Below are 25,393 nucleotides of genomic sequence, written 5' to 3' on the forward strand. Positions count from 1 at the left end.
TGAAAGAGAGAGAGTCTGAGAGAGAGGTGTCCAGCTCAAAATAAATAATATAACAAATGTTATCATCTATCAATGATGCACTTTTTTTCGTCTCTTTTTTCTTCCCTTTTTTTGGTTAAAGCAAAATTACTTTCATAGATCACAAATAAGCCGAATATGTGAATATGTATACATGGATATTAAAAATGTTATCCTGACTTTGGAGCGCATTCTACTTTAGTATGCGTTGTTTGTTTGACGCAATGTTCTTGGAATTGAAGTTTATTTATTTTCAATGTTAGACAAGCTTAGAGGGAAATAGTATCTTGAAAGGTCTATAGGGCATTATGAGTGGCACAATAATGCTTCGAGATGAAAACCAAATAGTGTCAGGAAAATGATTTGATTCATCATTCTTCAAAATTACAAATTAAAATCAAAATCATTCGTTCTGTAATTTTTTATTTAATATAAAGTATATAGGAGAATGATAGGTATGCCGCCAATGTCAAGTATGCTAGCGGATAGCACCAATAAAATCACATGATGAAGTATAATTCAGGAAGGATATAAGGGTCATTTCAGAAAAAAGAGAAGAGAGAGATAGACACAATGGATGCTAACATACTTGATATCGGCGGCATACCCAACATTTTCTCAAAGTATATAGAATAATTTATAAAACTGAAATCACAAGAAAAGTTACTACAATTCAAAACACAAACGGGTCGTTAGGCTACTTTATAGGAAAACCTTGAGCAACATCACCGTACATTTTTCTCCTTAAATTGCCATTGAAACAAGGGATAGCTAATAAGAGCATTATAATGAGTTGCTGCAATGAGCACAAATATCAAAATAAGTAGTCAGATAAGATGGCAAAATATGGTTGAATCGGCTAAATAAATTTTCATAAAAAATCATTAGAAAAAAATAAAGTAACCTTCAATGCCTTTATAGTTGATAAGATCATGAGACCCTCAATGCAGAATTGAGAAATTTCATAGTATCAACTTAAATATTGATAATGACAAAGAATTTGAGAGAAATATTTATATTTCTGACATCTTTTACAATGTCAACAAAGTTGCAAAGAAGTTCTACTTCCAATCATCATTTCAAGAGTGGGTTTAGTTGATGTTGCTCAGTGCTAGAGTTGTGCCAACATTGTTGCTCTCAAATATTAGAGATTGGATTCGGTCCAAGACAAGTCGAGGGAGTGTGGTAGTGAAGTAAACTAAGAAGAGAAGTGCGAGAGAGAGAACGGGAATTAGAAAATTTTCTATTTATCCACAACAATGACAAAGGGATCTAAAAGAAATAATTCATATTTTTTACCAATTTCAGATTTAGATACTCACAGAAGAGTAAATCCTTGGAAGCACTTTGGTAAACGACATGATATCACTTACATTGCATAAGATGAAAAGAAAAAGCTCTATTGCAATTGAAACTATTGACTCTTCAAACTCTCAATCAATGATAAGGACCTGCAACAATTCCAATATTTTCAAAAAAAATTATTCTAAATATATTGGTAAACTAAGAAAATTGGAACTATAGGAACGAAAAGACGTCCAAGAACAAAAGAACTATGAAATATATATATATATATATATCAATGCATAAGTTTCAATACAGACATGGTATATATTACATTAAAAACAACTTTAAGACCATCCATAAATGCATTCAAAACATTGATACGGGTAAAGAAAATCTATCCTTCTGCCAATGTGTCATATCCATTAATATAAAAATTAATAGACACAAAAAATATTTATGAGGAGCAAAATCCATACCAAGACGATACTGCTCGAAGGTCCCAATAACAGGGTAGGGAGCCTTGGAAGTCTGATCCAATAGCCATGACTCTCTAATTGCCATGGAATTGGGTCAACTTCTTTCTTCACCCATTATAACACTGAAGAAATAAAAAGTAATCAGAAATTAAAAACAATCTAATATTCAGACTTGATATAAGTTGATAAAAACAAATTTAACACGTATTACCGAGAAATTTATAATTCCAATTTGTAATTTTTTTTCTCACAAACCCCTTACCTTGCAAAAAAATTAAAAATTTCTTGAGACATGGTGTACAAGGAGTCAAGAGAGGCAATAAAAAGCTTGCTAAGCATTATAAAAGTTGTAGAGAAACACTTCCAAAAAACAAAGGCTGCAATAAAAGGGTTACTAAAAAAATGGAAGAAGGCATAAGAGAGGAGTTAACACCGTAACCATCTAGAGAGTGTCTTTTTCCCACTCATGTTCTGGTTTAATTGTATGTTTTCTTCAAAAGTATCATTACTAAGGTCTAGCAGCTCTGAAAAATCTTTTGGCCCAAAGTTATGAACAACATCACTAATAACTTCAATTTTAGGAAGGCCTTAGGAGGTAGGCACTTCAGCATCCCTCTAACTAGATGCTTCTGTTTGATCTATTGGACCAAGATTTGAAACACCCACACCTTTGTCTATTGGAGCTGAACGAGTGACATTATATAAAAAATATATCATGTTATTTCTGACTTGCATTTTTTATTCCTATAAATTCAAAAGTGCAATCATAGGATGAAGAAACACAGGAAATAGAAGAAACATACTCTTCTTCCATTGGACTAATTTCTGGAATCTTTGTAGGAGGAGGTATATCCATTCTAATATCCTATAAAAGGCAAAAAAATCTCTATCAAATGTTGAATAGTACTTGGCATTCAAAATATCAGAAACTATAAGTATCATGACATAAAAAATTTGCTAAAGACTTTTGACCTTATTAATGAAGAAAGTAATATAAGGATTTCATTCAGCAGGGATCTGATTTGTAAACAAGATAAAACCAAACATTCACTCATAGATTGTACAATTCCAATATTTTTTCAAATAGAACATTAAAGAAAAAATTAATAAATAAATAAATGCAAGCACCAATCCAAAACTAAAACCTGTCAATGTAATCTCTTCACAGCTCTTAAGATGATTATTTGGTGATCTGAGAAGCAAAATACAAACATTAAATCAACAAGTTGAAACAGAACATAAGACACACATAGAATAGCATGACCAGAAAAATATTACCCATCAACAAATCATCCAAATTCCAAGCATCAAGCTCAAATGTTTCTAAGAAAGTGACAACATAAAATGGAGCATGAGTTGCATCCTATGCTAGATTAACATCTCTTGAGCCAAAGAAAATATTTAATGACTGCAATATCATATTGCTGTCATGCCAAAGATACTCCACCTTCTTTGAATATATAAAACCACCACCCAATAGAAGGTGCACTGACAATCTTAGCACAATTGGGATTTTTGGGAACATTATACATTCTAAAGGCACCATCAAAAGAAAACAATAGGAATAAATTAACTCAAGTAAAAGAAACACATGTTAAACATTGCATACACATTGAATCAAAGAACACGTAGAATACTCTCATAATAAACTACCAATAAATAATACAAAGGAATGGCAACAAATCGTTATCTCGAGATGGTTGATTCAATCTCCATATCCAATAAAAACATACATGCAAACGCACGTGAGGATAGAAATTAGTAAAAAAAATCAAAGTTACATGTGTTGTCTTACGTTGAGAGAGAGAGAGAGAGAGAGAGAGAGAGAGAGAGAGAGAGAGAGAGAGAGAGAGAGAGAGAGAGAGCATTGATGATCATTGAAAGATTAAATAAGCATTGTTACAAACAAGGGCAAGATGATATGAATATTTAGAAATAAAGTATCATCATGATATAGATCCAAAATTGTCCTAACAACTCTGTTATATAGCCCCAAGTTTATGCCTTCGTTTTGTGAGAGAGAGAGAGAGAGAGAGAGAGAGAACAAGAAACATAAGTTAGAAGGAAGGGGGATGTGAGGGATGTATTCATGGTAGAGGATTTGAGTAATAAGATCTTAAGATTTAATGGCAAAAATAATATAAAAAGATTAAAAAAAAAATAATAACCTCAAGATACCATGTTCACATGAAGAAAAATAATAATCAATGAGAGAGAGAGAGAGAGAGAGTTAAATAATGAAAATTTTAACCAGTGAAATAGAGAGAAAGAGAGTAAAATATAGTATGTAAGTCTCCTACATCTGTAACGCAAGTCTGAAATTTAAAATTATTCTAAAATGACCCAATTGCCAACATTTGAAATCTCTCTCTCTCTCTCTCTCTCTCTCTCTCTCTCTCTCTCTCTCTCTCTCTCTCTCTCAAACACTATCTCCTATTTGCCTTTAAATGGAACTCCTTCTCAATTATTGAATTGATTAGTGCCGTTTTACTAAAACAAACTTTAATTGACTATTAATCCATACAATTAAATATGGATGTGTTAATCATTAATCTTCAACGCTCTTCTAATATCATTAATCCATACAAAGGGATGGCAACAAAGCAATGTGGGACGGAGATGAAGATGGATAAGAGAAGTGAGAAGGGGTTTTATCAAGTTCAATTGCAGAAGTAGAGAGGGATGATTCCATCAATACCTCAGCCTTTGCATATCGTCAAAGAGCAATACCAATGTTTAGGAAAGACTGAACGTAACAGAGTTGAGCAGCGGCAAGAGAGTACCTTGAATCGATTGCTTGTTTGATAAATCTCTTCCGCTCCTTATATAGCCGAAGCGCCTCGTTATTCTTGCTTTTAAACTCAAATCACCTATTTCGCACTCGCAAAAGTCCACTCCAAGAAACAAAGTTCATTTTCGAAACTCCTACTTAAATGATCGTTTTTAAAAGTTGTTCGTCGCGGTTGCTTCCCTCGAAATCCACCGTTTCAGGGGAATGCAATAGCAAACATTGAAATACTTAAGAGGAAAGACCCAGTTAAGTGTAACCAACCTTCTCAAACCAATGGAGTCCACTGAAATAACTAATGGAGGCAAAGATGGCTTCATTCTGGATGAGGGCTTGATGAGCAAGGGAATGGTTGTTAATGAAGACTCCATTGAAATAACCAATGGAGGCATCTATACTCTACTCAAAATCTAGCTTGTCTTGTCTCTGATACTGTAAGAGAGGAGAATTATTACAAAAAAATAAAAGTAAAAGAGAGGAGGATGAATTTTTATTGGTACGGAATTCCTACGATATAGATTTTTTTACTTTAAATAAATCCTAAAAGATATTTTAAAAGAAGGGAAAGAGAGGAACGTGAGAGAGGAGGAATGGAGAAAGAGAGGAGATTGAGGAATTATTATTGATAAGGAAACTATTAAGATTTTACGAGAAAAAACTCCTAAAATATAGAATTTTTATAAAAATAAATCCTAAAAGATATTTTACAAAGAAAAAAAGGAAGAACGGTTGAGAGAGAGCACGAACGGCTTATTGTAAAAGACATAAGGAAAGTGAGAGAGAGAGAGAGAGAGAGAGGAATTATTCTTGATAAGGAAACTAATAAGATTTTGATGAAAAAGTTCATACAATAAAGATTTAAAAAAAAAAATCCTTCAAGATATTTTAAAAAGAGAAAAAGGAGGAACGTTGAGAGAGAGGTTGAAAGGCTTATTGTAAAAGAATAAGGATAGTGTGAAAGAGATAGATAAGAGATGGAAGAAGGTGAGAGAGAGAGGATGAGGAATTATTATTGATAAGGAAACTAATAAGATTTTGGTAGAACAAACCCCTAAAATATACATTTAAAAACAGAATCTTAAAAAATATTTTAAAAAGAGAAAAAAGAGGAACGGTTGAGAGAGAGGAGGAAAGGTTTATTGCAAAATAAGGAAAGTGGAAGAGAGAGAGAGAGATAAGGAAAGTGATTTAAGTGATTTTTAAAGAATATTTAAATATTAAAATATAAAATATAAAGGGTACCAACAATGTCAAAAAAGTAAAAAAGATAAGATATTTAAATAAGTAAGAAGGATAAAGTAGTCAGGTGAAAGATTAGCCACGAAATATGAGTACATATTTTTATATAAGAGTATATATATATATATATATATATATCATCCAAAATAGCAAATAAGTTCCATACCCAAACAACCTGTCCTCCCTTCTCCAACCAAAATTCACAACTAAACTAAACTTCCACTTCTTCCCATCTTTACTTTTTGGTGCTTCGCAGTCCCTGAAACAGAACCTTAGCTTCTGATTCCTGTGCACATCCCTTAAAGCTGAACTCCAATAACCTCTACCTAAACCTAAAGATCCAGAAGTAAATCACATGCGTAAAAAATATTATAACTATAGGGGTTTAGTCGGGTATTATCAGTCTCTATCCAAATGGTCGGTTTCTGTTTTTGTGATTCTAAAAACCAAAATCAATACTGAACCAATAAACCAAAATTCAATCAATCGATTTCAGTTCTGTTTGATCAGTTTCGATCAGTCCTATAATTTTGGGTTTGTGGATTTGCAAGTTAAGTTATTACCTTCGATTTTTCTAATTTTTGATGAGAAAATATTATCCAATAGTGCATGTATACATAAACACCCATGGCCAATAAGAGAGTGCATGTGAGCATTTCAATGCAAGACAGCAGGAAAATTACCATAAGATCAGATCCCTCCTATCCATGGTTTTAGTTATAGGTACCTGATAGGGTGAATCATCTGATTTGAATTTTGGAATGGATTAAGTCCAATCCCGATTTCAATAGCTTCTATAATGCTATTTTAAATCATTCATTATATGTTTGACTTTTATTTTCTTACCATTGTTTTGACGCAGCTAAGAAATAAACACATAAAAAAAAAAATGCTAATAAGATAGAAAATGAAGAAAAATACAAAATAACAAGGTCAAAGAGGACCAATTAACTTGAGTTTCCAACTCGTTCATTATTAGAGGATCTTAAATTCATAATGGGGCTCGTTATCCAAAAAAACTCATAATGAGACTCAGCATGGAACAACCAAAATTTCCACAAAAATATAATTTATCAATTCTATCTCGTCAAACCAAAAGATATATAACATGTTGCACACTAGCAGGCGGCAACAATGGGGTCATGGGACGGGGCATCATAAACAAGAGGAGCAAGAGGGTCATTTCAATGGCTAAAAGAGAGACAAAATGCTTGATAATGTGCTCAATCTTTTCCCATATTATATGTAGTGATTGGAGGAGTTGTTGGGAAAGAGTCGTCAAAAAAAAGAGGGAGAAAGTCGAGTGGACATTAAATGTTTATAAACATAACATAATTTTGTGAAAGTAAATTGTAATGTTACCTCTTACCGTTTGAAGATATTAGCACACCCTTTTTTTTAATGAGGTTAAATCTTGGCATTTCAATCATGGTGAAAGTTCATAATGATAACTCACTTTCACCTTGCATTTAAAACCCTTTTCTACGATTGCCTTAAATAAGTTTTGAAAATAAGAAATTGGGCAATCATAAAAATGTTAGAGCTTCATTTCACGTTGAAGAAGAGAGGGAAAAAGTCAAGTGGACATTAAATGTTTAATTTAATCACACTTGTAAGTAAGTTGTAACATAATTTTGTGAAAGTAAGTTGTAACGTTACTTTTTACCCTTTTAAGACAGCACACATTTTTTTTTCATGAGGTTAATCTTGGCATTTCAGTCATGGTAACTCGCTTTAACCATGCATTTGATACCCTTTTATACCATTGCTTTAAATAACTTTTGAAAATAAAAAACGAGGGGTGATCATTAAAATGATACAGCTTCATTTCACCACTACTGTGATAACAAATTGCATCCATAGAGTTATATACAATGGAAAAAGGCTCTCTAAACATGAGGCGTTGGGAATACGTAGACACTTTTATTATATTTTCTCTCTCCTTACAAAAATTGAATACAAAATTTGAATGCAAGTGGTGGATGGTCCCTTCTCCATGTTTAGCGAACACTTTCCCAATCAATACTAGGGAAGCAATTTTTCTGAAAGCATGACCTACGCTAGTGCTCCCTTTATCTATCTTTCTCCTCACCCCACCCAAAACAAGAGATAAGAATGCTTTTCATATTAGGAGGAGAGAGATAAATACATGGGAGTCATAACGGAGGCCATGCTCCCCAACAAAGTTTTTTTTTCTCATAATACAATCATATATATAGTATAAAATAAGCTTAGCTTGGCATTGCCTAACCCAAAACTGACAAAATAGGGTCACGAGGCTTTTGTCTATTGTGTACAAGGGCAATTATCATCACTCCTTTTTGCTCAACCTGTGTTTACTAAAGTCTCCCAATCTAAACCTGTTTCCTGATTCCCACAGAAAATCAAAGTTTCACCTCCCCTTCTCCCATGGTATTTCAAAAAGCTCCAAATTACTCTTGATATTGACCCCCTCTTCCTCCTTGCCTTTCCCTCCAATTCTTTTCACAATCCCCCACCCCCGACCCCGCCCCCTCTCAGCTAGTCCTCCAACTTAGAATATATGCCATATAGAGATTCTGAAGGGAACACTAGATGATCCAAATGAATCACTTGAAAACAAAACTCCTAATTACAATCCAATAACTTCAAATCTATCAACACATAATCCATCAAATCGACTACAAACTCACTCTCTCTCTCTCTCTCTCTCTCTCTCTCTCTCTCACACACACACGAAAACAAAGCACCTAGACACTTGTTCTTTCCATTCCTTATAAATCAATACCATGAAACAGGCAAAGAGAGCTTTAGATATAGGCTGGAGAGAAAATACCGAAGGAAAGGGGTGGGTATCAGGGGTAACATGAAGTTTTTAAAATATCAACGGAGAAGGAGAGGTGGAACTTTGGTTATTTGGAAAAAAAAAAAAGTTAGTATAAAGGGGATTCAGATCTTCTCCGGACTCCAGCCATACTAGACACCTAACGCGCATAGGACAATTAGGATCTCCTGGAAGTGCAGCCAGGAGCGGGGGTGCTTGCTAGGAATGCTCCCAATCATCGGATGTGGCTGGGAGCCCAAGAGAGGATCAAAATCCAATACAGGAGTGATACTTATTGGCTTATTGCCCTGGATTGTTATTGTACATTGTTGCACCAATATTAACCCTTATGATAATGAAATCAACAAGACCAGCAAGAAAAAACATCATAAAAGGGTGTCAAAATGGAACTAGAATCAAAATTGATCATTTCTAATCGAATAAAAAATCACAACGCAGAAAAACAATCCGAAAAACCAAGAGTCCTAAACTGAATAGGAACCGAAAAATTTGAATAAAACTAGTACCTTTCATTCGAATTCTAGCTTATACATTAACCATGCTAATAATTAATAAAATAATGATTAATTTTAATAAGCAACAATTGTTGCATCATACTTGAAATATAAAATATGTAAAATGTATTGAGACTAACTATATAATATATATGTTCAAGTACGGATTGAAAATGATGGGTTATGTTAAAATGGATTAACAAAATCTTTCTTGCTAATGGAAGAAATAGTTTGTTTTAACATGTGAAAGTGGAGAAGAAAAAAAATGGGAAAACACAGTACAGAAAAAGAAAAAGAAAATGATTGGTGAAGATCGAATATTTTTTTTCTTTTGTCACATAGAAGTGGGAGACAAGATGTATAGGGAGACAGAGAGCATGGTGAAACACAAGAATAGATAGGATTTAAAAATTGAGGTTATCTTGATTACCATTTTTCGAAAAAAACAACATTACAAAATGCATGTAAACCTATTGTGAAACAGATAATGAAAACTGAATCAAATGCAAAGATTTTTGTAGCTTATTTGATTCAATTTTGATTTCATCTTATCAAAATGTAATCGCACTGAAATTGGACCGATTGATATCTTCTGGCAAGCAATCGCGGACGAGAACAAATCCTTTGCACATATATTCATTTGGATGTATATTTGAGGATCCAACTAAGGGTGTTAATCGGTTCGGTTTCAGTGTATATGGTTCGATTTGGTTCGATTCACATTTATTTGGCTAAAATCAAAATCAAACCATTTACTAAACGGTTGCACTTTCTGAAACCGAAATCATTTACTAAACGGTTTTGATTTCATGGTTTTTAAACGGTTTTGGTTTCATGGTTTTTAAATGGTTTTTATCGCGGTTTAATCCATACGGTTTCTAAATTGTTAGCAATTGGTTTGCTAGTTTATTCGCATGCTTACTGAAATTTGCTTTTATTGATAAACACTTTAATCTTGTATCAAATTAAATAAGACACTGAACAAGTAAAGATTTAACTATATAATAGCAGTAAATTATTGAATAGACTGGTGAACAACTTCTATGGTCCTTAATGCTTCCTTAAATTAACCCATCATGTTTTGTTAAAATAATCAAACAACTAAACAAAAGAAAATATTATATAGAAAAAGTGAAATATAAACAAAGCTACTATTAAACACAACTTATCATTAGTGTTCTAAAGTAAAAGAGCATGAGGCACAGAAAACTCATTAGTTAACCCTTATCTATTAAACCACTATGCGGGTTAAATGGGTCGATTTTGACAATGTAAACAGTTTGATTTTCACGGTGTCAATTCTATTTTAAACCGATGGATTAAACGATTAAAACTGAACCAACCCATTTAACTAACCAATCTTAGACTAAAAACCATAATCAAACCATTTAAATGGTTTTACGATTTCGGTATAAGTAATTTGATTCAATTTCGATTTCAAATTCACATCCTTAGATCCAACGGGTGTCTCATTCACTTTCATGTATATCCCTCTCCTCTATTTTTAATGATAGAAAATAAAATAGATGTTGAATCCTAAGTATATTCAAATGATAGTACGTGAAGAGGACCAATCTCACCACGGACGAGTCACAAGTGTGAGGTTTTGTGCTTATGTGGGAACTGGTTCTTCGCAATGAGACGAGGATAAAAATGTAAATTTCTATATAAGACAAGAGTCCATCAATCGCTTTCTTGGAATGATCGAATCTTGACTGTGTATTTATCAAAAAGAGAAAATCCTGACTGTGTGGTTTCCAAAGCTTCACATGCGTGCCATGTGTCACACCTGACTTCCAAAAATTCAAACTCAAAAAATCCCCCACCATTACCGCCCATTCCCATTGAGCAAAATTACCATATCTCTCCGCTTCTTCAGTTCTCTCCCGTGATCAGTGGCTCGGTGCTCTTGCTGCCCCCATGCACACCTTCATGCGCTTCCACCACCACCATCATCATCATCACCCTTTGTCGGCCACCTCCTACTTCTCCCACTATTTTAATATAAAATCCAATATTGATCCAGTGCTTGGCTCTTCACTTCAATTCAAGTTTTTCATTTGTCCGATCGGAATCCAATGAACAAAGAAAGAATTGTCTACTTCATGGTTTCAAGTATCGGTCTGATATTGGTTGTATTAGGCTATCAGCCATATTGGATCAGTATCGGGTGAGATAGGTCTCCAATCCCCGATCGATCTGGATAACTGATCCACATCGGTTCAGGGGTAAAATGGTAAAAAAGTTAGCACTTTTATGAAAACAAGGGCAAAAATCAATCAATATCCACCGATCTAATCCGATTCGGATCAATATCGGCAGAGACCGATATCGATACCAATATCGTCAGAGACCGATATCGATACCAATATCGTCCCTTAAATCCTTGGTCTCTGTATCAATTGGAATCGGTCAGACTCAATTCGAAACAGAATAAAATTGGTGGGAATTGTGATTAACACCACCTTATAATGATGAATCCATATCACGTTAAGTGGAGAGATCATTCCCAAAGTCATTGTTTCATTACAACGTGGGTCACGCTTTTGATGAAAGAGCGGGAGTGGTTACGCTACTCTGATGGAACCAAATCTATGTATTCAAGTTTAATGTTGATCAGGGCGAATCTAAACCCTAAAGAGATAAGAACAATTAATTGGTTGAGGATCCATGAAAAATGAAAATCGACAAAGAAGATGTTCAGTCATTGCCATTACCTATATCAGATCGCATGTATTCGTGTTAATTTGGCAAGTGTTTGATCTCAAAACTGGACTGATATCGTATCGATTGAACGGTACAAACTATCGTAAAAAAATCCAAAAAAATATTTGTTTAGAGATAAATGAATCATTCCAATATTATAACGATTTTAGGAATGATCAATAGTCATTCCAACACCATGCTCTAAACCATGATAGCAACCTCACATTACCCAACCCTAGTCATAGAATGCACTCACTGCATGAGATACCAATTCAACGGAGAAACCAGAGTCCTACTTTGGGAAAGCTTATCACTGAATCACAACCGTATATTATCACGTCAGTCACTCTTCTGTCTTTGACTTCCCATCAAATCAACAGTCGGCAATATACAAACCAGGTGGGCCCCCCGATTAGACGGATGCTGTAAAATCACAGAACCAGACATCATAAGGTTTATAGAACGTAAGGTCACTTTTTTGTTTGCGACTTTCCATACAATCCCTTCATTTGTGGGGTACATATAATCCAATGCAGTTGCTCTTAGCTGCCGACGACTATTACAACGTCAGATTGGGATCCACACATGGTGGGGTAAAAAACCTACGGTTTGGATTGTTTATTAACCCTCACAGGTTCTGAGCTGCTGAGAATGCTTCGTGTGTACGTAACTAATATCTTCCACAGTTCCACGATTAGAAATCTCTTAGTTATTCTCCTCTACAACGCGTTGGACGCGTATGTGACTATTAATGGGTGAGTGCTGAAAGCGTTGGAAAAAATCTTTTTTTTTTTTTTTTTTTTTTTTTTTTTGATAAGGTAGATTGTTTTTGTGATTCTTAATTCTTAATTTGAGTTCATGCCTTGGGAAAATAATCCTCTGTTTTTTACATCCCTGTTTTTCCTTGTTTTGCTACCTGCAGAACAAGACATGTGGACAACTTTAAGACCAACGCACCGGATGTAATAATCCTTACCCAATCTTGACCGTTGGATCCTCTGTTGTCCACGTGTCGTGTTCTGCAGGTAGCAAAACAAGGAAAAACAGGGATGAGAAAAACAGAGGATTTTGATCCCATGCCTTCATGGTATCGGTACAGTAAATGTGAAAATATCTTCCGGAGTGAATGTAGTAGTGCAATGAATATCGAATAGTGGAGACATTCTTGGACCGCATGCCTAGATATTCTCGGCCATTTGATGCAGACCACCGCACTCACTGCAGACAATAACCGTTCACAATTCCTTTGTAATAATATCGATTCCAACAAAATTGATACCCATATGTAGGGGTGCCAATCTTTTGGTTTGGTTCAGTTTTAAATTCATTAACAGACCAATAAGCAAATATTTGGTTTGATTCGATTTTCGATTTGATATCAGGTTTTGTTTACCATGTAAATATATACATGTCATGACAAAAAGTACTCACCAGTAGTAATGCACTACGTGGATTTAGTGGAATGAAGTAAGTCTGAATTCAACAGGTCTTGGAACGAGGCAAGCTGATAAGGAAGAGTGCATTCGAGCTAAATTCCCGATCGATGGTCACTATCTAGGCCAGGTATAGCACGATCGACCCACATTATGATTAGACAATTAGAGGACTAGTCGTCAAGTGGCTGAGTTGTGCCTACACATGAAGGTCGGTGCGTGGGAACGGCTGAGCCATATCCAAACTACAGTTGGGGTCCCAACAAGACAACGTCCAAGCTACATCCGTGCAATTGAAGTATAATCACTCATTTAAGCCTAGAGCGGGGAATAACGGCTAGCCATCGAGCGCTTGGCAACCAAACTACCAAATCAATGTTGTTCGGCTCTCGATGTTCGTAAGGTTCCTTGACAGAATATGTTTACTATGAGGAGACATTCTTAATATAGTACTTAATCTCCAAGTAAGGATCAGATCTATCCTAATCAAGAAAGAACACTCACAAGGACTCCAAATCTCCTCTAGCATAAAGGAAATCTCCCGATACACGCAGGATATGAAAAGTTCCCATAGTTGAGACATCTCCTAAAAACACTCTCCAAATATAACTCCTGCTATATTTGGACTCCTATCAGCGCGAGGGGACTTTCCTAATTGGGACTCTCTGTTGGCGCTACTCCACAGCTATAAAAACCTAGGTAACCCTCCCTTTTTACGGGGATGGAGTTTCTTCCATTTTTACTGGAATTATTGTTTACAAAGAGATCTAACTTAGGAATAGGATAGTCCCCTGTTGGATTAGCCCGGTGCTCACTTTCTTGTGTTTATTTATATATAAAAGACCCACTAGCTAGAAGCCTAAGACGATTTCTTGAAGCAACAATACATAATTATAGAAGCAAGAAAAAAAAAAAACAATAATTTTATGATTTCCGAGTTCGTTTTGGCTTCAATCATTTTTAGTGCGATGTGATTTTGGTTTGATTTCACAATTTCCCAATACAAAGTTGATTCAATAAGCTTCGATTTGCTTCACATCAAGTAGGTTCAATTTCAACTGTTTGGCTAGGATTTGACACCCCTATCGATATGTATCTACCGTATCAGCCTAGATGAAATGTTTATGCCCTCCAAGATATCGATATCAACATTGTTTCGATCATTTTACCCTATGACCATACTAATACCATCGATTCATATTGATCGGATATTTATATCCCGATCTAATACCGATTCCTAAAACCCTGAGTGAAAGTGGAAGTGGAAGCATCTTATCAAACAACATTATACGAGGATGGGTGCAGGCGTGCACCAAGCTACCAATAGGTTGAAGTTTTCATGGATCAGAGCTGTATGAGTGTATATTATGATGAAAGATCATTAACTTGAGGCGTGGACCTATTATACTATAGTTTCCTGAAAAAAGTCCTATTATAGTATAGTATCTTTGATACTATTATATCAGGCTAGATTTTAACTTTGAGGCCCTAAGTTGAGGTTTCCTACTTTACCACAAGAGTTTGTATAGTTGACTTTTCAACCAATTGAATTACAAATTATGAATGAACATGTGTACTAAGTTGAATTATAATTGTCATTATGTCATCAACCAATGGAAACTACAGTGTCTTCATAATCACAGGTCACATACTCATTGTTTTTCATTTTTTTTTACCAAAAATAAAATAAAATAAAAATAGGCTACTCATTATTTTTTTTTTTTAATGAGTAAAATATATTCATGATTAGTATTAAAAAAATATGGACAAGTTTTTTCTGTCTGAAAGCTGCCTCTTTGCCCTGACATAGTGATACACTCCCCCCCCCCATGAGAGGCATGGTGGTTACCCTCTGTTTGTAGCGTAGGAGTTGCTTTTGGATGGAAAACTGTCCCACAAAATATATTCATGATTAAAATTAAGGGTGTAATTGGGAAAAATTGAGACGAATTTTTTAAAAACCAAGCTTAACATTTAGTTTCCAAGACTAGGCGGAGGTCCAACTCTCCTCCTTAACCTTTTTTTTTTTTCATATTATTGTTTATACTATATACTAAAAAATAATTTATACACTCATAAGACCGTCTAAATGACAACTCTATAGGTGTATTTAAAACTTGACATCTTTTTAATTTCTCTTTTTTTATTCTCAAAAGTTATTTAAGTTAGAGTAAAAAATAATTTGAAAGTGATTTATTATATTATTATTATAAAAAATTATCATTGTCTAATACATTTTCTTAATATATATATATATATATATATATGAAATGATAGTATTCACTATTATTGGGGGAAAAAATGTGTTATACTACAAGGAGAAAAAAATTAATGTCACAAATTATTTAATGTCTTAAGAAGTGTCACACAAAAATCTCTTAACATAAATATGGGATAGGGTTGGGCATACTACCATCTTTCTTGGAACTAGCAACCCAACTAATTGGGGCTAGGATGGGAGGGGAATGGGGATACAAAGGGGAGAGAGAGAGAGAGAGAGAGAGAGAGAGAGAGAGAGAGAGAGAGAGAGAGAGAGAGAGACAAAGCACCCCAACAATATGCCCAACATAAGGCGTTAGTCTGATCCGACTAAACTACCCTGAAATGGCCTGACCCTATCCCGAGCTTGGAAATCCCATCCTTTGCCAGGCTCACATACAAAAGAGCCTAGCCCAAGACCCTAAAAAATTTGGGCCAAAACTGAATCCATAGTTAAAATAATATATGTATCTATCTATCTTATCAAGGATATGTTTAATTTTTTTTTAAAAAAAAAATTGCATACTAGAAACTGTAAATTTTGTCAATTAGTTTTCAAGCTCAAGAAATTTCCATTAAAAAAAAACACACACACAATTTATGTTAAATCAGATAAAGATACCCATATCGACTAGCCAACTATGGTGAATCAGAATATGAGCTTTGTAACTATATGGTAGACAATAGAGAAAAAAATCACATTGTATATTTGATGAGGATATTCATATGTATTGGCAAGAGGCTGCTCCATAGAATAGAATAAGAATAAGGATAAGAAAAATTAATCAAAAATACAACTGGTAGTGGCATACTGGCATACTTTGATAGTTGGAAGATAATTCTTTGTAATTAACCCTTAATAGTTTGTCTGAAGACCCTCATTGACATTCCTAATCAGGTTAAAAAAATTGGAATGCCCGATAAGAATTTGGTTCGGTTCAATCTTGGTTAAACCAGTCAATTTCTTGATGACCTGACTGGTTCTTGCTGAAATTTTGCTTCCCCACTGGACAGTTCCATGTGTCATCTCTCTCTTATTTATTTATTTTTTTTATAATGAATAGCCAGCTTAAACGCTAAGCTAAGTATATACGGTAGAGGAAGAGAACATACAGATGTTGAGCAATGAAGCGAGAAGCGTCCAGAAACAGGAAATCATAGGGATTGCTGGTGGCCCACCACCACTTGGATGCTGTGATGAATTACAATTGTGAGAGATAGAGAGAGAGAATGCTTGGGTCCCACTAAGGATGATGAACACCTTCTATGTATCATTAGGTATATTAGTTGAAAGTCATGTGCGGGAAGGAAAGATGAAAGAACAGGAGCCCAGAATTGTCACTAAACAATAACACTATTGAAAACCAGAGAGAGAAAGTAGAGAGAGAAAGAGTATTTTATTGAAGGTTAAGCAGTGACTAATCTGGATTAGTGTTAGTGGAATGTTTGTGATCTTGTGATTCTTCCAAAGCCAAGTATTTAAAGGAATCCCAAACAAAGTTGAGAGACAAAGCTTCCTTTGTCTGAGGAGTTTCAACCTTTCAGTTCACTCAGAGAGATAGATAGTTCCTCTCTTCATCAATCATCTCGTTCTTAGATTCTTTACTGTCTCGTTTACAAAACTGAAATTTGTTTTCTTCAATTCCAATCTCTTCTCATACGATTCTGTAGATATCCAGAAACCCCAAATCATCTTTCAATCCAGCGAAAACCCAGTTCTTCAAGCTATCCATTTCTTCATGAAAAAGTGAGACACAGCGAATCAGAAACCCAATTTTGTTATTTTGTTCTCAGAATGCAAGATCCGTCTTCATTTCAACCTCTTAAACCTCATTTCGCGGAGCAAGAACAACTCAAGTGTCCTCGATGTGATTCAACGAACACCAAATTCTGTTATTACAACAATTACAATCTCTCTCAGCCACGCCATTTCTGCAAGAATTGCAGACGGTATTGGACTAAAGGAGGTACTCTTCGGAACATACCGGTTGGCGGTGGAAGTCGCAAGAACTCAAAACGTTCATCGAATCCGAAGCGTTCTTCATCATCTACTTCTTGTTCTTCTTCATCAACATCGGTTTCGTCGGCCCAGAATGTAGTTCCAAAGCCTGAACCGTCCAGTATCTACAGTTCCTCTGTTAACAATATGGATCAGGATCGTCGGATGTTGGATATCACAGGAAGCTTCAGCTCTCTTCTGGCTTCAAATGGTCAATTTGGAAATCTATTGGAGGGTTTGAATCCAAACGCTTCAAGCATTCGAACAGTTCAATTTGGAGAATTTGCAGAGAATTCAAGCTCAGGATCGATTGGGAATCCCACATTAGAGTTGCAAAGCAACAATAACCAGGAGACATTCTTGGGCATTCAAGGTGGTGATTCGAGTTGCTGGAGTGGTGGTAATGGATGGCCTGATCTCGCCATTTACACACCAGGTTCGAGCTTTCAATGAAAAAGATAAAAATCAAAAATCAAAACCCCTCTTTTTCCTTCCCTTTGCTGTGATATTTAGAGATTAATATGAATAACTTTAAGGTGACATTGGTTTGTACTTGGGTGGTGTTTGTTCTTAGGGTAGAAGGAGAGAAAAGTATTATTTCCGTTTTGGGTTTTTTTAGGAGAATATGAAATGATGTACTTAATATAAAGTTTGATATAATTTACTATTATTAGCATAATTTATACAATAATATAATAGAAAAAAAAAAAAAAAAAAAGGATTTGAGCTTATTAGGGTTTTTTTTTTTTTGGGTTTTATCTACTTATTGGTCCTTGATAGATGATGATGTATGACATTCATGAATGTGTTTGCGGATTTGATGTTTTAATATTAAGGCCATTACTTGTTGTTTATTGATTAAATTAAGAGATATGGGCATGTGATGAGATGAAGGGGAAGCTTAAGCCCTTGAAATCCTAATCTTCAAGATCTGATTTGCGTACATTTGCCCATACAAGGATGACAATAAGAAATATCTTTGTCACGCCCCTTTTCTCTTATTCTATATTTCCATGGTTTCATATGAAGGTTCATCCATAAACTAAGGTTTATCATATCAAAATTGTGGAATTTAGTGATGGGATCAGATTTATTAACCCCCCCCCCCACACACATTGCATGCATTTCATTCTTCTCAACAACTCAAAAATGTTGTGGAGTTGGTGGCTTTGGTGGATCACCAGCTCCTCCATAATAAATATAAACCTCTCCTTTGCTACTGAAAATAGAGGCATTTGCAATAATGGGTCATTTATTATTGACATTGTATATTGAGTGTCATTCCAATTTTGGGGTAGGCCTATGTTACCTGCCTATTGCCCGAATTTTGTAGGTTGTCTTTGGTGTGCATTCTCGGAATAGATTCTTAGTCTAGAACACATTTTGAAGTGAGAAAATAGAGAAGTTTTGAGTTTCAGAATGTGGTCTATATTTAGAATCTATTCCAACATCCTTAGTATATTGTGGGGCGGGGAAAGGATTCTATTCGAAGGGGCTCTTTTTATCAATGAAATCTCCACATGATGCTTTTTCCCTTCCCTTTGAATATAACATAAAGTGATGCAGGGCTATTCCTAGGATTCGCGTTTATCTTTTTTTTGTTTTTTTTTGCCCTTAGTTTGTATTTGATATGTATTCTCAATATAGATTCTGGGTCTAAAATGCATTCTCAAAGCTAGTTCTTCTTTATTTTCTCACTTCCAGAATACGTTGTAGACCCAAAATCTATTCGGAGAATGTTTACTTAGCAATCCTTAGTTTTTCTTGCCCAGTCCAAAACTACAAGTCTCTAATGGAATTTTTCTAGTAAGAAAATCTGCAAATAGTTTTACTTGCCCAGTCCAAAACTACAAGTCTCTAATGGAATTTTAAATGAATTATTTTCTTATTTTTCAATGAAAAATACTATTTCGCAAACAATGAAAGACCATTCTAGGCTTCTAGCTGAACAACTGCCGGTTTTTCAAGATTTTTAGGTCCAACCATTGGCCAACTGGTCGGACCGGCGCAAATGCTGAACAGGCCTCAATGACTCCCAGTATGATTTCAAATACATGGGCATTACAAATTCTCTTCTACAATCATCAAACAAGCCCTAGCAAGCACTAAGCAAGGATCAACTTCTATAGCAAAACCCTCCTTCCCCCACCCCCAACTTGGGCTTTTAAAGTGGGAATTTCGAGGAATTTTCACTAATCTTAATGTAGTTAGTGTAGCCACATTAGGAATGGACAGGTAGGTTGCTTGGACAAGTCTATTTGTGCTTAGTTGATGTGATCAATATTTAATCCACACCCTTTGTTGGATAAGTGGATGGTCAGTAACCATCCATCACCCTAAAGAAGCTTCTGATGAAGGACCACACTAATTTTTTTTCCAACTACATGTGGGGTTGTTTGATACTGGAGAAATTTAAATTCAATTTATGGTTTCTGGGGTCAGAATGGGTTCAGAATTGATCTAATTGGGACATTGAAACAATCCCATGTGCTGTGCTGAGATTAATAGATGGTGGAGAAGGGATGTTATAGAATGACTGCAAAGTGTTCGATGAAAGTTCTGAGAAGGAAGTAGGACTTAACCTTCCATTTATGGGGAAGAAAATGTTGACTAGTACAATGGGAACTCCTCTTATCTCATCATAAACAAGCAACTCTTTAATGGGATATGGAACCACTCAGTAAAGATAAGTGGACCTTCCTTTCTCTGCTACAGAGCTTGGGCAGTTTTTAGTCTATTACTTAATTGTTAGTCTGGCTTGGTTGCCAACTGTGTGAACATAATTCTTATGATAGAAAAGAGGAAGTTTCTTTTCACCCACAGTGAAGAAAATTGAGTACCATCATTATTTTTCTCCCCTATTAAACTTCTACTTCTTGATTCTTAGAGGTGATTTCTTAATGGGGATTTGAAGTGATTCTTTGTTCAAAAGCATGGTTTACGGCAACATTCTTTATGTCTATCACTCTCCTCCCCTTTCCCGACAGCAAATTCACTTCTTTTCACAAGGGAAGGAGAGAAATAGAGCACTCCGGGATAAAGTTCTTTTTCCCCTCCTTACATATTACAAGGTCAAGTGTTTTTTGTCCACAAGAGGCCCTTGCACCCATACATAGGGGTTGCACACCCCCAGGCAGGGACATGGTGGCCATTGCACACATAGACATAGGGGCTTCCATATTGCAATTATCCTTAGGATTAAGAAGGAAATGTTCACACTTCAAAATGGTAGTCTCAAAACTAGAATGGCTAAAAAGATTTCTATGAAAGGAAAAATTGATATTGATTATGCTTCGAGGAATAAAAATTTCCTTAGTTCCTCTTCTACTTTGGCTACATTTGGTATCATTTATGGAGCTTGTTTCTACTTTAAAAAAAAAATTGATAAAACACAAAAGCCAAAAAGAGATTAAAAATCATTTATGTGTTTTGGCCAAAAATGATTTTTGGTTATTTTTGCATTGAACTTTAATGAGCACGTGCTTAAAGTCCCAATATGGAAGGGTAAGGTAGTCATTTGTTTTGTAATTAGAAATCCAAGCCTCTTGCCTCCTCTTCTTCGGTCCAAATGGAGAAAGAGAGTTATAAGAAAGATGGGTGAAGGGAATCTCTTGACCCCTTTTTTTTTTTTTTTTTTTTTTTTTTTTTTATTTTACACATAGAGATACCAAAGTATTTCTCACAAAAAACCATTTTTGTCAAATAATTATCAAACTATTTTTATGTTTTAATAAAAAATGGTTTTCATTAATAATTTGTTAAATATGTAAAAAAAAAAAAAATATGATACCAAAGAAGCCTTAAGAAGAGGTATCAAATACACATTATAGATTACATAAAATACACTCAAGCTTTATTTGCTCCAATGTAGCCTTCATGGGGTTTTTTTTCTTCTTCTTGTTTTCTTAATTTTTTTGTTCTTCTCTTTTTCCGAGAGGTAGTGAGGTTATAGTTGCTTCGTTGGTTAAGAAAGGAAAAAAAGAAGGTAATTACATAGAAGACAATGAACAAAATTTATAGGGATTTGCTTAGTAGTAAATCAAATTTTTAGTTTATGAATAGTATATGGCCCTATTAAAAAACAAAAAATAAAATCGGTGAATTTCACATGATTCAGACATAAATGTTAAGTTAATGAAAACTGACTCACTTGGACCTGGTCTAGTCATTTCTTAAACTTGGGTATTATCCTCATGACTTATGAGTCATGACCATGTTTCATATTTTTTACTCAAGTTAAAACTTGTTTTTCCAAACATATGATAGACTACTTAGCCTAAAAATGTTTTCCTAAATTTGGTAACAAAAAAAAAGGTGGGGGAGGGGGGAACGATTCTGTGAAACATGGGATTTACTATGTCCCCTCACATTAATTTTTGAATCATTTTTTCTTTCTATAAAAAATAATTTAAATATTTCATCTTTTATAAGAGATATCCAGTAACAGCCTTAGCAGCTCAGAAAACCCTTATTTTATGTTTTTTGACTTTAGTCACTTGATCGAGTCCTCCAACCCTACACTCCCCCACGCTAGGTTGCCCCTTAGGCATCCATCTTATGGCCCATGGACCCTCGATAGGTTGAACCCAAAAAAAAAAAAAAAAAAAAAAAAGTTTCAAAACAAGTAAAAACAAGATGTATAAAATTATATATATAATAAGTATACTATTTCATTCGAAAAGACTAATACAAAGAGGGTTAATTGAAAACAATTCCCCAATCCAAATTACTTCAAGGCTGGCTCTCTCTCTCTCTCTCTCTCTCTCTCTCTCTCTGCCAAATAGGCAACGAGGGGAGGAAGGGTAGGAATGATAGATGGCGTGGATAGTGGTGGGGGTGGCGGCCCACGTCTAACTCAAATGGTGAGGTGAGGCTGGTGGGCACATGGGTCCATCATATCGTGATATAGCCATGCTCTACACAATCACTGCAAGCACGCAGTGATGGTGATGGCAAATTCATGACTTGGGGTGCACTGCTTTGCTTATTATTGTATGTTCCTAATCACTAAGACCACCATTACTGGGTTATGGATAAGCTTCGCTCCCATTGCCCCACCCATTCATCATTTGCTTGGGTCCTTTCATTTTCCAAGCTCTCGTATTCACTTGTGAGCTAAGATTAATACGAACTATCGAAACTCACGTAGGTCAGCCTCTCCGCAAAGTAAAGTAAGGTTATGTACATTACGACTCTCCACAAATTTCACAATACGAGAGCGATCGTGCATTAGATTTATGCCCTTTTATATTTATTTTTAATAGAAATATATGTGGATCCTTGGGGAAATAAGAGTCGTTCCTCACTATTACTAAGGTTTTGTTTGGAACTAATGAAATTCGCATTTCTAAGGCCCTAGTGTTATTGCCTTCCTCATAAGATATAATAACATAGTACAATAGAGCTCCAGAATCTCTTGTATTCCATATCCGGCGTGTAGAAATGAATGTCTCGCACCATTCCAAATTCAGAAAATTATATGAAAGGGCCATTAAATGGCTCGAAAAAGCTTGGACCACTTATGTAAGTTGAAATGGAGGTAGATGTGTTTTGAGTGAATAAATACTCTGAGATAGAATGAGAAAAGTCTATCATAATCCATTCAACCTATTAGAAGTTGGAATGGTTAAAAAATTTCAAAAATGAAAAATTTCAGTTTAAACAACAAAGAGCAATTAATCAAGTTCAGCAACGAGTTTTCCAACAATCCTTGCAATGCACTATAGCTCATACAAACCTATTCCGAAAACAAATTTATAAAGAGAAAAAACTTCGGCTCTATGTAGTTGCAAGGAATACAAATATTAATTTGAGAACCTCTACCAAGAATATGACAAAAATAAATAAGAAAAAAAGAGCTCGGGTATAAGGATTTCATTACTGTGTAAGCCAATTGTATATAACACCACTGATAAACACCAAAATAAGTAGTATTCATTAATGAAATATATTTTATAGGAAATTAAATTTATTTTTGGTATTTGATTCCTAGGAAAATACAAAATATTTTCTTTGCAATAAGAAATTTATTTTATAGGAAATGCAAATGTTTCCTTCACTTCCCTTACAATCAAAAGAAGCCTCCATTTCATCACCGTCATGACACTATGATGGCCACCAGTACTCTTGAGTCATAGGGAGGGAGGATATTGAAGGAGCCATTGTTGGATCGACTGTACATCTATTGTTTGATATATGTTAAATTTTAGGTCCCATCTCAACTGCATGGTTTAGAATGGGATACACTTTTCTTTTTCCCCTTCTATTTCACAAGGAATTTAAACTCAGAATTAAAGGTCAAATCAGTCCTTAAAAATCTTAGAATTGACCCCCAAATATGAAAACCCAATGATCGGATCCCAAAAACCCTAGAATCCGCGGATTCGATTCTACTGTTTAAAGGTAAATGATTGGGTGGGCTTTAACATCCTTTCACGAAGGGGAAACGATAAAATATTCCATCAGGTTCGAGACTCATATTCAAGCCCAACACATTGATAAATGGGTTATAAAGCCAAACATTGCTCTAGCCCATTTTTGGAGGTGTTGTGGGAAAAAGTCTAGCCCATTTATTAGTTGGACAAGTTTCGAACTCAATTTAATCCCATTTCTTCCCAGTGAGTAGCTATTTCCAATTTTCCATTTCAGTTCTAATTTTTGCTGTTTTCTGGTCGAATATTCTATTTGATTGCACATAATTTTTTGCAAATGGAATCTTCCTCCCGAGCTCGCAAAACATGTATTGATGACCTAAATGCCTGTGTAATCCAAACTTACCAATTATATGTATATTGATACGTATTTTTGGTATTAGCCAGAAGGTTAATCTTTTTTTGAATTTATGGCTGGACCGATGATTGATATTGTTGATGTAGATTCCCATTCAGTGAAGACCTGCAATCAATGGATAACCCGGAGGAGTGCTTTGGGAAAGAGGCTACGATGCCTAAGTCAATAACATGGTACGGAAAGGAAGGAGGTGAAGTAGAGCTCAGAGTGTTCTAAATCATACCCTTGATTTCACTAACTCCCCTTATATAGTGGTTGGTGCTTCTGCTTGTTGGGTGGCTGATCGCTTTCTCTACCGATGTGGACTCAAACGCTATTAGTGGATGGATCTCTTTTTTGGTTGAGGTGATTGATCTCATAACAGCTAACCTAACCATAGTTACTTCTAGATCTGATGACTGTTTACATGACCATGGTTGAGCTCGTAGACCATGATCAAGTTTATAAATGGTTATGGTCGACACTATCCTATGATTGGAAGGGGAATCTAAATAACATGTGGACGGTAGAGACGAATCCTATAGATGGAACACATGGTAGGTATATATGGCGTCGTCAAGATAAATAGGTAGAGACGACTAGGTCTTGGTCAGAGGTCATGAGAAATGCGATCTATGAGACCGATCAGTTTTGGTGGTATGGAGTCGACTAGATTTGATCGGCATCTTAACCGCATCACCCTTAATTCACGTGTTCACTTATTTGGTTAGAATGTATTATGGTAAATCAGATATCATCGTTCGATATGGTATCGACCGTAACCTTTATCGCGAACTAAAACTATGATGGTCTACTGACATTCTTACCAAGACTGATTCCAATTCTTGAAACCATGACACCAGACGATTTTGGCTGAATTAGAATCAAAATTCATGGTGACCAAATCCCTAGTAAAGAGGGAATGATCAGCTCGTTCCCATGTAAGAGATAATGACTTTTTTGTGGATGTTTTTCGTGTGTTTCCATTGGCATTTGTTTGCTCACGAACGACACTCCCCTCACAAGAAAACGCATCTCCCACCAAAAAAAAACCACTCTTTTTTTATTTTTTGGTAATGAAAAAAATCACTATTTGACTACA

General features: G+C 35.2%; 1 protein-coding gene and 1 long non-coding RNA gene across 3 annotated transcripts; one reads left to right on the plus strand and one right to left on the minus strand.

Annotated features, from left to right (window-relative positions):
• Positions 1 to 637: 637 nt before the first annotated feature.
• LOC122064372 lies at positions 638 to 5,098 on the minus strand. 2 transcript variants are annotated; one of them, XR_006135676.1, is made up of 4 exons: positions 4,565 to 5,098; positions 2,585 to 2,646; positions 1,782 to 1,903; positions 638 to 1,469 (listed from the first exon to the last, which is right to left on the minus strand). It is a non-coding gene; the product is annotated as an uncharacterized LOC122064372 (long non-coding RNA). The 2 variants fall into 2 exon arrangements; XR_006135675.1 differs by having other exon boundaries at positions 638 to 1,903.
• Positions 5,099 to 16,898: 11,800 nt separating this feature from the next.
• Positions 16,899 to 18,386, plus strand: LOC122064379 (dof zinc finger protein DOF3.1). The gene has a single exon (XM_042628092.1). It carries the CDS (start codon positions 17,320 to 17,322, stop codon positions 17,974 to 17,976), a length of 657 nt encoding a protein of 218 aa, XP_042484026.1. The 5' UTR covers positions 16,899 to 17,319; the 3' UTR covers positions 17,977 to 18,386.
• Positions 18,387 to 25,393: the final 7,007 nt, after the last annotated feature.

Source organism: Macadamia integrifolia, unplaced genomic scaffold (assembly GCF_013358625.1).
Source record: "Macadamia integrifolia cultivar HAES 741 unplaced genomic scaffold, SCU_Mint_v3 scaffold164, whole genome shotgun sequence".
NCBI classification, from domain to species: Eukaryota; Viridiplantae; Streptophyta; class Magnoliopsida; order Proteales; family Proteaceae; genus Macadamia; species Macadamia integrifolia.

Bases quoted from the DNA above. Each gene is read 5' to 3' on its own strand.
- LOC122064379 (XM_042628092.1), top strand. From the start codon at position 17,320: ATGCAAGATCCGTCTTCATTTCAACCTCTTAAACCTCATTTCGCGGAG.